Source organism: Neovison vison, chromosome 3 (assembly GCF_020171115.1).
Source record: "Neovison vison isolate M4711 chromosome 3, ASM_NN_V1, whole genome shotgun sequence".
Taxonomy (NCBI): domain Eukaryota; kingdom Metazoa; phylum Chordata; class Mammalia; order Carnivora; family Mustelidae; genus Neogale; species Neogale vison.
This window is the reverse complement of record NC_058093.1, coordinates 19,208,822-19,223,162: the sequence shown is the minus strand read 5'-3', so window position 1 is coordinate 19,223,162 and position 14,341 is coordinate 19,208,822. Positions and strand designations below refer to the sequence as shown.

The window sequence follows — 14,341 nt, the reverse complement described above, 5'->3', positions numbered from 1 at the left end:
TAAACCCAAGAACAGATGGACATTTGTTGAGAATTATATTAACACCCAGATGAACCATAAAAAACAATAACAACAACAACAACAACAAACTGAGAACTGTCAGAAGTTTTTACTAGTTTTTCCCTATCCCCAAATAACTATTTCACTCAGATCAAATCTATTAAGATTTCATATATAGAGAGAGAGTATTAATGAGAAGTTCTTGTCACCATCCACAAATTAGCAAGAAGCATTTATTAAGCATTGGCACTAAAGATAATGTGATTTACTACTCCCAATGGGATAGCAAAATTAACAAATGAATTAATTAACCCTTGTTTACATTCTCTTTCAAAGCCAAGATTTTAAGTAAAGCTTTTGTTAAAGCTATTAACTGAGCTTGGTTTACAAACTAAAAGTGCAAGACTTGTAAAAGCCAAAGGCTTTGTGGTCTGCAATCAGGGAAAAACTCTTCCTTAATTAACTCTGGGGATTAAAAGGCAAATAAAAAGATCACTGCAGGGCATACCAATTGTTCTTCCCATGATTTGAGTCTTAGCAAGCATTTGGGACTGTGCTGAGTAACTGAAAGGGAAGGAGAGCCAGATTTCAAGTCAGGAGGCTGGAATCAAGGCCAGAGTCGATCACACGCTTAATAGTTTAGGGACCTAAGAAGCCACCAGATACTTTATCATCCCATTTCATTTTATCCATTTACTGACTGACTTATTAAAAATGGGAAAACAAATAATACCTAGCTCAGAGAGGTATTATAAGGATAATTTCTATAAAAACAGGGGCAAAAGGCATGCAAATGCTGCCTAATTTAAATGTCCAATATCAATCTGGCTGTATTTGCACTTACCATTCAAAACTATTGGAATAGCTTCACATACTAGCACATACACACCTAAATCTACCGGACATTTGGCCAAAGGAGCGAGATCTTTTCCAGTCTCGTTCAATTCCAATCAAATCACATGGATACCTTTTGGCCCCCCACCTCCGTACCCCAGCCAAAAAAAGAAAAATAATCCACAATGAATAATCCCAAATGTAGTCCCATTTCTCACTCTGCGTGGAGCCACAACAGTTCCGTAATCCAACATTTCCAGACCCTTTGCTCTCTTCCTCCCCATTCCGCTTGCTTCCCCTGGGGCGGAAGAGAGGGGCATCTGGAGTGTGTAGATTTCTAGTAATCCTGGCTGAAGACTTCACCGGAAGGGGTGCTCCGGGCAGAGGCTGTGAAACTTGGACTGTCCCCAGCCATCAGCACGTGCCTGAGATTATGTGTGACCATCCTTTATTTTAACCCTGTTTCCCCACAAAAGGAAGAATCTGTTCAACTGTGTCACATTTAACTCATTTCACTCTAGAAAGTTTAGTTACATGTTCTGTGTATTCTACCAGACAGTATACATACCTGTGTACATACAGTAAGTACATACATAACACATATGTACATACACAGACATACACCTTATGTGATTTCCCATTGAAGCAAATTATAAGTTACTGGCTTATAGTCACTCACTCACAATAACAGGGGAGAACACCAACCCAAAACATGAAAATAACCAAGCCCCAATAACTACCTCCCTTAGCTAAGAGATTTCAATAACCATCTTGGTTTCTTGGAAAAACCAGTAATAGCTAGTGGCTCTGTGGGGCGCCTGACATAGTAGCCGAATGCGCCACCGCACTCGCCTGCCTGATCCGTGCACTGATTTCTGCACCCCGCCCTCGTCGCTGTGGGCTCCGCAGAGTGGAAATCAGCCAGAGCTCTGCCCTGCTCTGCAGGCCTGTCCTTCCACTTGTCAGAGATCCAGCCAAACTCAAGGCTGACTTTCAATCTAATGAAATATCTGAGGTCGTTGCCTGAGCCAAAAATAAAAATGCAGCAGGAGAAAAATCCAACATGAGCAGAGCAGAAGCATTTCACTGACCTCAACTTGGGGCAGGGGCCTTTAGCAGCTTCCTGTGACCCTCCTATGTGCAGCTAGAATCTGGAAGACACAGACAAAGCCATCAAGCCTGTCTCTAATTGGTCTCACATCATCAGCATTCCAGAACAGGAAACTGTCTGCAGCCAGGAATTCTTGCCGCTTTGCCATATCAGAGAAGCAACCCTTTCCCCCTGCACATACGTAGCTCTGTCCATTTGCAGCAGGTTCGTTTTCCTAGTTTGGAGAGCTGGAGTAAGACCATCGTTGTCTGTGGCTAGTAGATTTCTAGGGTATGAACGTCTCCGTCACTTCCCATAGGTCAATAAGCAATGTTTAGGTCAAAGACTGTTCATGAAATGTATAGAGCCTCGCGTGATGATGCCTTTACTAAGAGAATGAGATCTGCATTCCCCCCGAAACACAGTGGTGATGCTACGCCCCCGCCCTGAACCCTAGGAGAGGGACCTAGGAAAGGGCACACGTGGACAGTTCATGGCTTCAGAAGAGACAGGCCTAGAGTTCCTTCTCCCTCATCCCACATCATACGGCGTGCACAATGCTGATGTTCATACTGTTGGCTCCAGTGTGGCTGTCCCAGTGGTTAAAACCCAAGATGTCTTCCGCATAGGACGATACACGACTGCCGCCTCTATCCAGCCTCCATACCACCCCCAAAATAAAGAGCCCACAGCACTGAACCCTTCTGGGATTTTTCCTTGGGGAAAGAGGGTGTTGATGAGGTTTGGGAAAATCCCTAAAAAGGAATCCTTAATGTTTAATTGAGATGTTCTGAGAAAGAGGCAGAGTCAGCTCCTTTTAGCCAAATTCCTGATAACCAGAGCTGTATGTGCTAGTCTGTAAGCTATTTCATGGTTTGATTAACCACTGCAAATAAATAAAATTTAAAGTAATGCTCTTCACTTCACTTCACATTCACGTTCAGTTCCAGCTTGTCAGTTTGAGGCTTTCCAAGGAGTGGCCGGCAAGGCTGAATTCCCACTCATCCATCCACAGACTTGGGGGCAGGAAAATGTGGAAAGAGAAGGGTAAGACCCAGAACAGCCTTTCCCTGCCCCACACCCCTGCCCTGCACAAAATCTGCAAGTTGGAAGGAACCTTAGATAATCCAACCTCCCCCTTTTACTTCTGTGGAGAACGAGAGGTTCAGGGATGAAGTAACTTACCCAAGGCCCCAGGGACTGTGGGGCCAGCCTGGGCCAAGAACTCAGGGCTCCTCACTCCAGTCCAGCCCTCCTCTCTGCAGTAAGTGTCCTCCTTAATATTTTCTGGCCTCCTTTTCATTATAGATGTTGCTGAAACCTAACTGCTTCCCAGTTACATAAAAGCAATTTCTTTTGTGGGACAAGTAGAAGTTTTTGGTTTAGATTTGCTAGATGGCCTACATAGGACATAACAAAGTGAAGACCACCACAGAGAAACAGCCCCGATATTCTTGGCCAGGGAGTAAATAAATGCGACTGAGGGTCAACCACCAGGATGGCTTTTGAGGAAGACAAAAAAATCAGAGTGAGTTGATAGAAAGTTAAGGGTTCCCATGGCGTGCACAGAATTGTGTCGTGGGTATTGACTTCTTATGCGATGTTCTAAATTAGTTTTCAAAACCATAGGGTGGTTAATGCCTGTGTGTTTCAGCTATTTTAACCAAATGATGTATTAAAAAATATATATATTTGTGAAAATGAAAGGAATCAGTAACACTGCGTTGGACCTTATTGGTTGGTATAAGCCCGCAGTTGACACTTGCGAATTCCACCGGGAGTGGGGGGCACTGTGTAAGTACCCCCGGGTGCTTCCTCCACGATGCCTTCTCCAGATAGGTTAGGTCAGTGGTTCTCAACTGGGATGATCTCCCTGCCCCTCCCAGGGGGCATTTGGACTTGTGGCCGTGTCCAGAGACACTGTTGGTTGCCACAACCTGGGTGGGGAAGGATTGTGACCAGCATCTGCTGGGTAGAGGCCGGGGATGCCACTGAACACCGTGTAGTGCACAGGGCAGCCCCGCACCACAGAGAACTAACTCTCTGGCCCCAAATGCCAATAGTATGAGGTTGAGATCCCTGGATTCAGTGAAGTAACAGACGTTTTCAGGAATAACCCACTGGATGGCTTTGGTCAGTAGCAAATACATGTCTCCCTGTAGTTGTGTTCTCTGGGACACTGGAAAGGAGGACCTAGGTCTTTGTTCTCTGTGGTGTACCACCAACACCAGAAAGGCCGCGAAACTGCTGATTGCTGGGAGTGGGGAACTCAGAAATGAAGTTGAAACTGGCTGGCTTTCATTTGATTTATCACTTGGGAACACTGAAGGACATTTCTCTTTCATTATCTGCTGCAATTTTCTACATGGATGATTGGATTGGTAAATTTACCTTATATATAAGCTATGTTCCTGAAAAGTTGTTTGTAAAATCATATTTTAAATACAGTCAGGAAATTCAGTAAACACTAAGGAGCCAGTGAACTCTTTTAAAGTGAAAGGGCCCTTTAAATAATATTCTCAAAGAGGAGCATGCCTATATATTGCATTTTTTAATGCAAACACTTTATTTTTCCTGCACATTTTTCTTACAAAGCACCATAACTTTTATGTAAGAAACAGTTTCTCTTCCACCTTCCTTTTCCTGACCTTATTCTTTTCATTAAAAAAAAAAAAAATCAGGGGGAAAGTTAATAATAGATTGACTGAATTTGGGAAGGTCATTGATCAGTCTGTCCATTATACAGTTCAAAAGATGACTGCTGGCTTACAAATGGTTAGAAAATAGGACTTGGTTACATTCTGAAATCATTAATTTTTTATCTTGGACTTTTTTGCAGTTACTGACCTTTGGCTAGAAAGAGCAGGTGTACTCAGCCCCTAGGCCACCCCGTGAGTGTTTGTTGCACCAGAAATACCCAGTAAGACTCAACCTCTTCACCAGAGCAGGGTGCAGGGGTGGGGGGGTGCCAGTATCAGCAGAGATAAGGGAGTGGTACTGAAGGAACCCCATGGTTTTCTCCTTATCAATCACTGCCCTTGGGCAATATCCCTAGGTGTGTAAATCACTTACTCAGCAGGGCAAAGGGGCAGGAAGGAGGAGATTTACTTGATAAGGCTACCATTAGTGTCACTTCAGTGACAGGAAGGTACAGAGGTGTGACCCAGGGAGGACAAAGCCATTGCCACTGGGGTGAAGCTGGCCCAGAAAGGAGGCATGAGGAGACGTGGGTCTAACCTTCATCCCCCTGGAAGGAGGGAGGGGCTGAGGGCCGGGAGATGCTGGACTCTCCTGACTGGTGTGGCTCCAGCATGAGGAAGGCAGGGACAAGAGTCACCATGAAAGGTGATGTCATGTTCACCTGCTCATTCCACATACGGTCACCCATGTGTGTCCCACAGAACCCCACTGAGGAGGAAGGAGGTCACCGTGAGCATTTTACAAATGAGGAGACCAGAGAAAGTCAGCGATTTGCCCAAGATCACTCAAAGAAAGGGTTGTGATCGGGACAGGAGTCTTCTGACTGGAAGCCCACGTTTCTCTCCAGGATGGCGCATTCCCCTCATTCACACGACTCGGCCTCAGTGGAAGCCACGGTTGGGCTGTCGGAGTCCCGGGTTCTAGTCACAACCTAACTCCGTGTGTCCTCACGAGACAATCACTAGCCTTCTTAGAATCTCAGTCTTCTTATCTGTGCCACGAGGGGGTTGACCCAAGATGTCCTCAGGTCACCGTGGTGACATCGGTGCCATCAGACTGCAGGAAGAGTGGCCAAAGACACCCGGAGGCGGCTGCTCACCCTGGAAGGAGCAGTCTTAGCTGTATTCCTGTGCAGGAACTCCGCGACACACTTCATGTGTTACTCCCTTTGAGCCTCACAAGACCTCTCTGAGGGGCATGTTAAGACAAGGCAGTTGAGGAGCAGAGAGGTGAAATGACTCACTCCAGGTCACTGTCACAGACTACTCGGGCTGTCTTCCAAAATACCACAGCCCAGGGGGGCTCACACAACAGATATTTACTGCTCATGGTTCTGGAAGCTGGGAGTCCCAGAGCAAGATCCAGCAGGGCGTGGTTTCCAGTGAGAGCTCCCTTCCTGGCTTGCAAGATGGCCACCTTCCTGCTGTGCTCCTCACACGGCCCTTCCTCTGGGTGCACACAGTGGGGGAGAAGAGAGAGAAAGCCCTCTGATGTCTCTTCTTATAAGGACACTAATCATGGCCCACCCTCCTGACCTGATTGAACCCTGTGTCTCCACAGACAGTGTCTCTGGGGGTTAGGGCTTCAACGTAGGCCTTGAGTGGCGGGGTGGGGCGGTGGCCATACAGTTCAGTCCGTAGCAGTCAGGTAGCCAGAAAGTGATTTGAAGGTGGGATGTGAAGTCAGGCCAAGTAACCCTATGCCTACTTTCATACTGCCTCTCTGTTTTACTTGCCCAGAAAGCTGAGCTTGGGCAGAGACTACTGGGTACAGTGAAGCTTCTGTCTTTTGGTCTCTCAGCTGATCACTATGGCCTTCCTCCTGCGCCCCTCCCTACGCCACCCCACTCCCACGGTCTCTCACTCCCTGGGGACAAAGGTGGCTGGGAGGATCCTCCTTTCATCAAACTTTGTGAATCCTAAATGATGTCGGGGCTAAGTCTGTTGCATGCTAGGGAATGGTGCTCCAAAGACCATCTGATGCCCAGGACGGAAGCCCAAGGTACCAGAGGAAAAGCAAAAGGAGCACAAGCTGAGCCCTGAGAACTGCTTCCTGCATAGTCATCTTTGAACCCAGCCTCGTGCTGGACCCTCCCGGGACTGCTGCTGGTCAAACCAATTCCTTGGGCTCCTGAGATGAGGGAATAGTTGCTTGTCGCTCTGCAATGGAAGGCTGCGCGCCGTAATCCGCACTGGCCAGCCACCCCCTGGGCAGCCATCGCTGTGCTTGTCAGTTCCTCATTATTAAAGACTCTGCAGCAGAAACAGCCGATTTGGACTATTGCACAGGCTTCCACCAAGCCAGACAGGAAGCCAGTCGTCCACCTGGAATGCCTCCTCTCCATAAGTTACAGTATCTGCGTGTTTTAAAAACTATTCTCTTCCCAACTTTCCCATGCTTTACCCTTCACATTTGTGCTATAAAGATGGGCTTACAGTGGTGGGGGTTTTCCCAATTTAAAAAAAAAAAAAAAAAGGAAACTCAGAAGGACAATAGACCTGAGGATAACAATTAGAAAATGAAAATGTGTCATGTTATCTTTCCAAACTGTTAAATGAGGGCAAGGAGTAACAGGGGCCCATTTACCCCGTGTTTACAGAAGCGGGGAGCTACATTTTCACTGCGGTCACGCACTGGGGTTGTCTCTGGTGTTCAGAGCGCTTGCAGTCTGTGGAACACGGCACTCCCGTTCTCTGTCCCTTTACCCCAGGGCCTCTGGAGGGGAAACTAACCCACAGAGCTTCCAGAGATCTGCCCATTGTCCCCGTGATCACACCATTGCTAGCTGACTGCTGACTGCTCTCCACTGTAAGCCATAAGCCTCGCCCTAGCCAGTTCTAATCAAAATGAAAAAAAAAGGGGCACCCGGGTGGCTCAGTGGGTTAAGCCACTGCCTTCGGCTCAGGTCATGATCTCAGGGTCTTGGGATCGAGCCCCGCCTGGGGCTTTCTGCTCAGCAGGGAGCCTGCTTCCTCCTCTCTCTCTGCCTGCCTCTCTGCCTGCTTGTGATCTCTCTCTGTCAAATAAATAAATAAAATCTTAAAAAAAAATTTTTTTTTTTTTTCAAGTGAAATTCAACCTTGAACATCTTGGAAAAGGAAAGAGCCCATTTCTATGAGTCATCGCTCTTCCCTGTGGCAGGGCTCCCCAGAATAAATGTCCTCTGAGCTGCTCGGAGGCCACTGGATTTCAGGTGTCTGTGTCTTGCTAATTCCCACCTTGGTCATCATCTCTGTGGTTGGCTTTTGCAGGTGTGAAAGCTGTGGGGCCGTTTTCCATTCTGAATGCAAAGAGAAGTCTGTCCCCTGCCCGAGGTGTGTCCGCCGGGAGCTGCAGAAGAAGCAGAAATCTTTCTGGCGGAGGCTGAACATGGACGAGAGCCTGGAGGAGGCTTGCAACATGTTCGAGCTGTCCTACCAGAACACCTGACTCAGCGGGGGCCCGAGGCCAGGGACTGACCTCTCGCTGAGCCAGCAGCCGGCGGCTTCCTAGCTAGCCAGCCAGAACCCTTTGGAAGAGGAGGATGTCTCATCTTCAGCTAGATATAGATGTATATCCACATACATATCCACGCATCCCAGTACGTCCCGTCTGTATGTTCTGTGCAAATCGCTGTCCAAAAGGTCCGTGAAGCCTCCGTGGCTCCTGAAAACTACCAGTAGCTGAATTACACTTAGCCTTGAATTTCAGCAGCTCGCTCCCAAGCAAAACGTGGTTTACACCCAATGCTTTAGAGTCCAGACTTTTTTTTTTTTTTTTTTTTTGGCTCTCGGGGCCATTTCAGTACATAGGACACAGGAGGAAGCATCTCCTACAGAACCACAGAACTTTGGGTTCTTTTCATGTTATTTATTTTTAGCCTTCGCAGAGGACGGAGTAACTGAGGCAAATACTCATCACCGTCTGTTTCGAATGAAAATCTTCAGGACACAGGAACGATGCCTGGATCATTCCAGGACCCAGTGTCCCTGACACCGTCACCTCGGTTTCTACCACGCAGGTGGGGATCACTCAGCCGAGCCAAGTGGCTCAGAGATGAGGCGTGTGCGCTCCCTCTGACAGAAAGCAGGCACCCTCGAATTTATGAGGAGAGCTCCTTCTGGCTTTGAGGTTCATCTCAGGTTTTTTCCTGAGAAAAAAGACCTCAGACACCGATGACTGCATGTGTCGGTCTGTTTGCGGGTGTGAATCCCAGCGCCCCCTGAGGCCGCGGGGCCCCCCACCATAGTCGGTGGAAAACGTAGCTTTCTGAAGAGCAGTTTTCCCGGGGCTTCATGGGTAACACGGATGAGGTCGTAATGGTGCCGGCCTGAGGAAATTTCCTGTGACTGCGTTAAATACATCGGTTTGTAGACTGGTGGAGATCATGCATACATTCTAGGAGATGGTCTTCAATTTCTTTTCACAGAATCTCGTGTGGGCATTTCCTATTTATTTCAAATGCTTTATTTCTCGTGGCTCGTGTTTGCACTTTCATTTGGACCTTTGCTTTGTCACTTCCACTTTCGCATTTTTAAAATTGTTTACAAAATCAAAGTAACACGGGACTTCAAAACCCCCACGCTAGATTATGAAGAAAATGTCAAACTTATGAATATAATGAATTCAGTGTAATAATATTGTCTGAATAAATATTTAATCCCACATATAATCCCCACCTTAAACAGAATGTGCTAAAATCGTATCACAGGAGTAGGAAATCTAAGAAACTGCTTCGCCGCTTGGCCGAGTGGTGGCCCCCAGCGCGGGGCCCTCCCAGGAGCCGCGTCCAGTGGCTGTGACCAGAATGCCAGATGGGACAGCGCTGGAAATCATGGCTCCCATCCTCCCACCAGAACTCTTTCCAGAACAGAAAGATACACTGATCCTGAGACAATGTTCAGGCGACTACTGAGAAGACTCTCTTGCCACTGAGCAGATGCCTCCAGTGCCCTCCCGGTGTGGTAGTTTCACTGTTGTTGGAGTCTAGAGCATCAGTGGCTCAGGAAGTACAGGATACATTTAACCCCATTGCCACTGCCCCCCTCCCCCTGCCCCGACACCTTGCTCCCTCCAGATCCTAACTCTTGATACCTCCGTCCACTTAGAGGCCAGACATTTCAGACAGACTTGTGCAGACTGCCAGTACCTGGGCCCCAGACCGCAAGCTTCATTTATTTTCCGATCCTACAGCAGCTGTAACCAACGGCATAAAAACTTGCTAAAAGGCCAAGGCTCCCTTCACGAGGAGACCTTACGGAGCCTTTTATTCTTGGAAAAGCAGGTTGACTTTTCCCCCACCCCGGTTACAGAGAATGTTGCACACAAAAAGATAAAGGGTGGAAAAATCTCAAACAAGCGCTTGGCAAACAGGCAAACAAATTTGACCCTCTCCTTTTTCCTCCCCTTCGTGAAACACAGTATTTATATTTTCCAGCCTCAGAGAAGATAGCAGAACATGATCTTTCACAAGAGAATTATAGACCTGCTTATTATAAAACAGATGTGCTCCGATGGCAAAGTGCCTTTTTCCTCCACCCCCAGCTCCCTGTCCCCGTAGCTTACTTCTGCCTTCCCCATAATTAATGTATCCGGGATCCCGACTGTCAGCAAGGCAGTCCCCAGCACCCTGCGTTTGGAGCCCCGAAGTGCAGACGCCACTCCTCCCGGCCCAGCACACTGGCTCTCGGCACAGAATCCCCTGTCCCACCTCACAGGCACCTAGCATCCGAGCTGCTGGGGGTGCGATTCTGGATCCCCGTTCTAAAGGCCTCTGTCTTCACCGGTGCCCATGGAGAGGGTCCCACTAAATATGGACCTCCCTGGGAACTCCCAAGGAGAACCTTCTATCCACGTCAATTTCTGCTTATTTTCAGAAGAGAAAAAAAAATTTTATATATATCTATATATAGAGAATATATAAATCGCCATTGGCTACCCAGAAGCAGGACTACTTCCTGGCTACTTCTCTTTTCTCTCCTTTTTGTATGCCCTACACGGCCCGCAGCCACCACCACCCAAATCTGATAGGACAGAGCGGAGCCAGCTTCGGAATTGGGTCGTCATGAGAAGTTCAACATTGCCGTTTTCCAGCCCAGAACGCCTTAGAGCCCATGAACACCCTTACTGTTTTCCACCCAAATGACTTGGTGCACTGTTAGGTAATTGTTCCACTGCTTAGAAACTGTCGAAACAAAAGCAAATCCGTGGATTACCACCTCCCTAAGACCAAGCTAATACCTGCTTTCCCCTCACATTCCCTCTCTCATCCCATATTAAATAACTCGCACATAAAACACCCGAGAAAATGGCCAATTAATCTCCTAGAGCTGGCGGCCGACTCCAGGGAACCACTTTTCACTTGAAAGGCCCATTCCCCGGTGGATCACTGGAGGAAATCCCTCCTAACGGTGCCAGAAACTCATGTGTGAGACCGTCCAACCCTGGTAAAATGTTGGCACCTAACCCTGCAGTAGAGAAGCCAGTTCCCAAAATAGACCTCACTCGCACCACTGCGGGAAGGCCACGAAGTACTTTAAGAGCAGTCAACTGGAACCACATCGTGTTTTTTCCAGCGCTGATTTTCCCCAACCTTGAAAGCCTCTTTATATGAAAACCACGTCAACGCTCGTCAACCCCCTTTGCTTCCCTACTTTTCAGGGGACCGTATTACCCTTATTTTCCTATCTGTAGTACTAAAGGGTAATACTCTTTGGAGCTTGCCCGCTTGATTCGCTGAGAGGGGAATTGCTTTTTGATTCTACTAGGCTAGGTTTCCACCAAAAAGGGAGTATCGGTAGTGTTGGGGATTTGTGGTTTCCAACTAACAGTGGTATTTTGGCTCCTGCAAAAGGGCTGTGCCATGACTTTCTTCCGGCTGCAGCAAGAACCCTGGTGTTGACCTCACTCTGGCGAAGCTAGAGTGAGTTCACTTTGATGAGGTCTGGCCTCTGGTTTGTCGCTGCGTGTGTACACACTGCACATTGACACCGGAGGGTTTCTCCCTGTGCCTCCTTGAAAAGATTTGGCTTCCAAACCTCTGGGTTTATTCTCTACCTGTTGGCCAAAAAAACCCGCCATGCATAAATTACTGTATTGGGGTAGGACGGGATGCCCCACTGAACACTTCGTGCAAAGAGAGACATCTGAGGAATCCGAGATACATTTTGCTCCCAGCCGAGGGTGGAGCCAATGCCGCTGTCCGTAAGTTTAGGCAGAATTATTCATCTCCACCACATTTTATTGAAGTGACTGGATTAGGATGTCAGTCTTCAGCTCTTGATTCTAATACTGCCAAGAGTCAATACAGAGGTTATTTTACTTTTTTTTAACTTTTCTCAGTAAGAAGATATGCATACAATTTCCCCCTTATTTCTTGAATTTTCTGTCTCAATACGTTTGTTACTCTAATGGCAGAAAGTAGAGAATTTAGGGTGAAACACAACGAAATGAACACTCTCTCCTTGACATGAACTGAGTCAGTAGAGGTACTGTTTTCCTTCCCTTGGTACTTGCTACAGCTGAGTGTTAGTGTGCTGTGTACCTTGGACGATTCTTCTAACCCCGCATCCAGTAGAACTCATTGCTCTAGGTAGAGCCTGGTGATGGGTGAGTAAGCCCCACTCGGTTAATTTAAGCAGACAAGTGTTGGTTTCTGGCATGGGGCACAGTTAAGTCCTAGCATCCAGCAAATTCCCCATGGTAGACAATTCTATATTGTATTCAGACCCTCTGACTGGAAGGGTCTTCTTTGGTGTGTCTTAGTGGGTGCAGGCCAAGGTCAAGTCTAAGTCACTGTTAAACTCGAGGTAAAAGTCAGAAGTGTGGAATGCCCTCCTCAGCACAACCGTGGTTGTCAGGAGTTTTATTTAAAACGGGTTCCCAGTGATCGTGTTATGGGGCACTTTCCTCGCCAAGTGGCCTCCAAAGTGATGGAAGGCATTGTTCAGCTTGAAAAAAGGCACAACTGCTATTTCGCTTTTGTTCCTCCCTGTGGAAAGAGAAGCCACCCTGTTAGAAAGGTGTGGAAGGAAGTCACAGTCGTTGCCCAGGGCAGGTGCTACAGCAACTCTTAGCGCAGCAAAGACTCCCTTCTCCTGACCATCACGCTGTCGACCAGCCTCTCCTGTTCCCCTGGATCTTCCTCGCCCTCCTCAGAGCCGGTGTCAGGCCTCCTGGCCAGAAAGCCGTAGGCAGACCACGGGAGCCGGCGCTCGTCCTCCATGCTGGGCTTCCCTGTCTCTCCCCATAGGAGTGCCTTACAGTACTGCCTCGTGCTTCTAGTCTCCTCCGTGGACCCACTGGAAGCCCTTTGCCTAAACACAGATCACTTCGCTTCTTCCCTGCTGGCCACTCTGTACAGATGTGCTCAGAACCTGCACATTCCACAAGCATGGCTGACCTTTCACCTTTGTTTAACCTGGTGCCTTAACCTGGAGAGGGAAGGATTCCTTTGGGAACATATTGTTAAAGCAGAATGGCAGAAACATGGGCTTCCTAGCTCCGTGGACACTTCTACCAGGAAATATAAAAGACACAACCACATAATGTTTTAACTTTGTTTAATGCTGGATTTTGTGTGTGTGTGTGTGTTTTTGTTTGTTTGTTTTTTGTTGTTGTTGTTTGTTTAGTTTTTTTAAATCACTCTTCATTTGTTTGCTTGCTTGCATTAACCACACTCAGGGGAATGTATGTCATGATGTCACCAAGGCCAACACGTAGAGGAATTAAACCAGTTCTCCAGATTTGAATCTGTAAAGTCAGTGAACTTAGCCTTTTTCAGATTAAAAAATTACAGAAACAGAGTTTTCTTTTACTGTATAAAGGTTTTCTTTTTTCCTTCGCCACCTGTTTTCCAAGTAGGAAGTGGGAAGCCTCTTGGACACATTGTGATAAAAATGTTTCTGGGTGGCGTGGGCGGTCCACCAAGCTATTAAATTTGGCTTTTGCTGCTGGAGGCCTAGGTTCTGATTTCAGTCACCCACCACAATCTTATTTTGAATAGCCAGAAGCCTACCATACAAGATTTAGGGAGGGAAAAAAAAAATCCGTCTTTAAGGAATAGTAAAAGGGAAAATGTTGTTTACAAATGAAGAGCATTGAACCGGGTGCAGAGAGTTCTGTTCCGCTTGTTGTTTGGCTCCTAGATCAGATCCGTGTCATTTTCCCTGAGTTCTGCTCACACGGTACAGAATTAATTACGGTTCTGGGTTTGGGCTATTGTATCACTCTGTGTTGAGCTCTTTGAAATAGCTGATGCGCTAACATACACACACACAAACACACACACATATATGTTGTTTCTGTTTCCTGGAATTCATTGCCTTTTGTTTTGGAATAACTTATCCCTCTTTTTGTTTATATCATTTTTAAGTATCGGTAACTGTAATAATATAAGATAAAGTTGTGTTGTTGACAAGAGCCCGAGTTTTTATGGTCATCTGTCATATAATTTAAGTGCACCAGTTCCTAATGTATAAAGTTATCGCTCTCTCAATAAACAATAGAGAAAGTACTTTCTGTTCTCGTAACAACTTCATTAAAATACTGTTTTCACAGGGGTGGTGAAAGCCCAAGATGAACTCTGGATATTAATTCAAAGTGAAGAGTTAAGTTTTATTGAAAGGAGCTTCATATTACCTTAATATTAATATCTTAATATTAATCTTACAGATTTTGGTTTTTTCTAAATTCATCAACTCACAATACTCTCATCAGCCCTTCCTCTGCTTCTGAAGA

General features: G+C 46.8%; 1 protein-coding gene across 2 annotated transcripts in view; it reads left to right on the top strand.

The window, feature by feature from the left end:
- PLEKHM3 (pleckstrin homology domain containing M3) overlaps nt 1-14,117 on the top strand; it is a 183,872-nt gene extending 169,755 nt beyond the window's left edge. For both annotated transcript variants that reach the window (XM_044241453.1, XM_044241454.1), the window contains exon 8: nt 7,876-14,117. In XM_044241453.1, the coding sequence (XP_044097388.1) occupies nt 7,876-8,053 (178 nt within the window). In that variant the 3' untranslated portion in view covers nt 8,054-14,117. The remainder of the gene's footprint in view (nt 1-7,875) is intronic.
- The last annotated feature ends 224 nt before the right edge of the window (nt 14,118-14,341 follow it).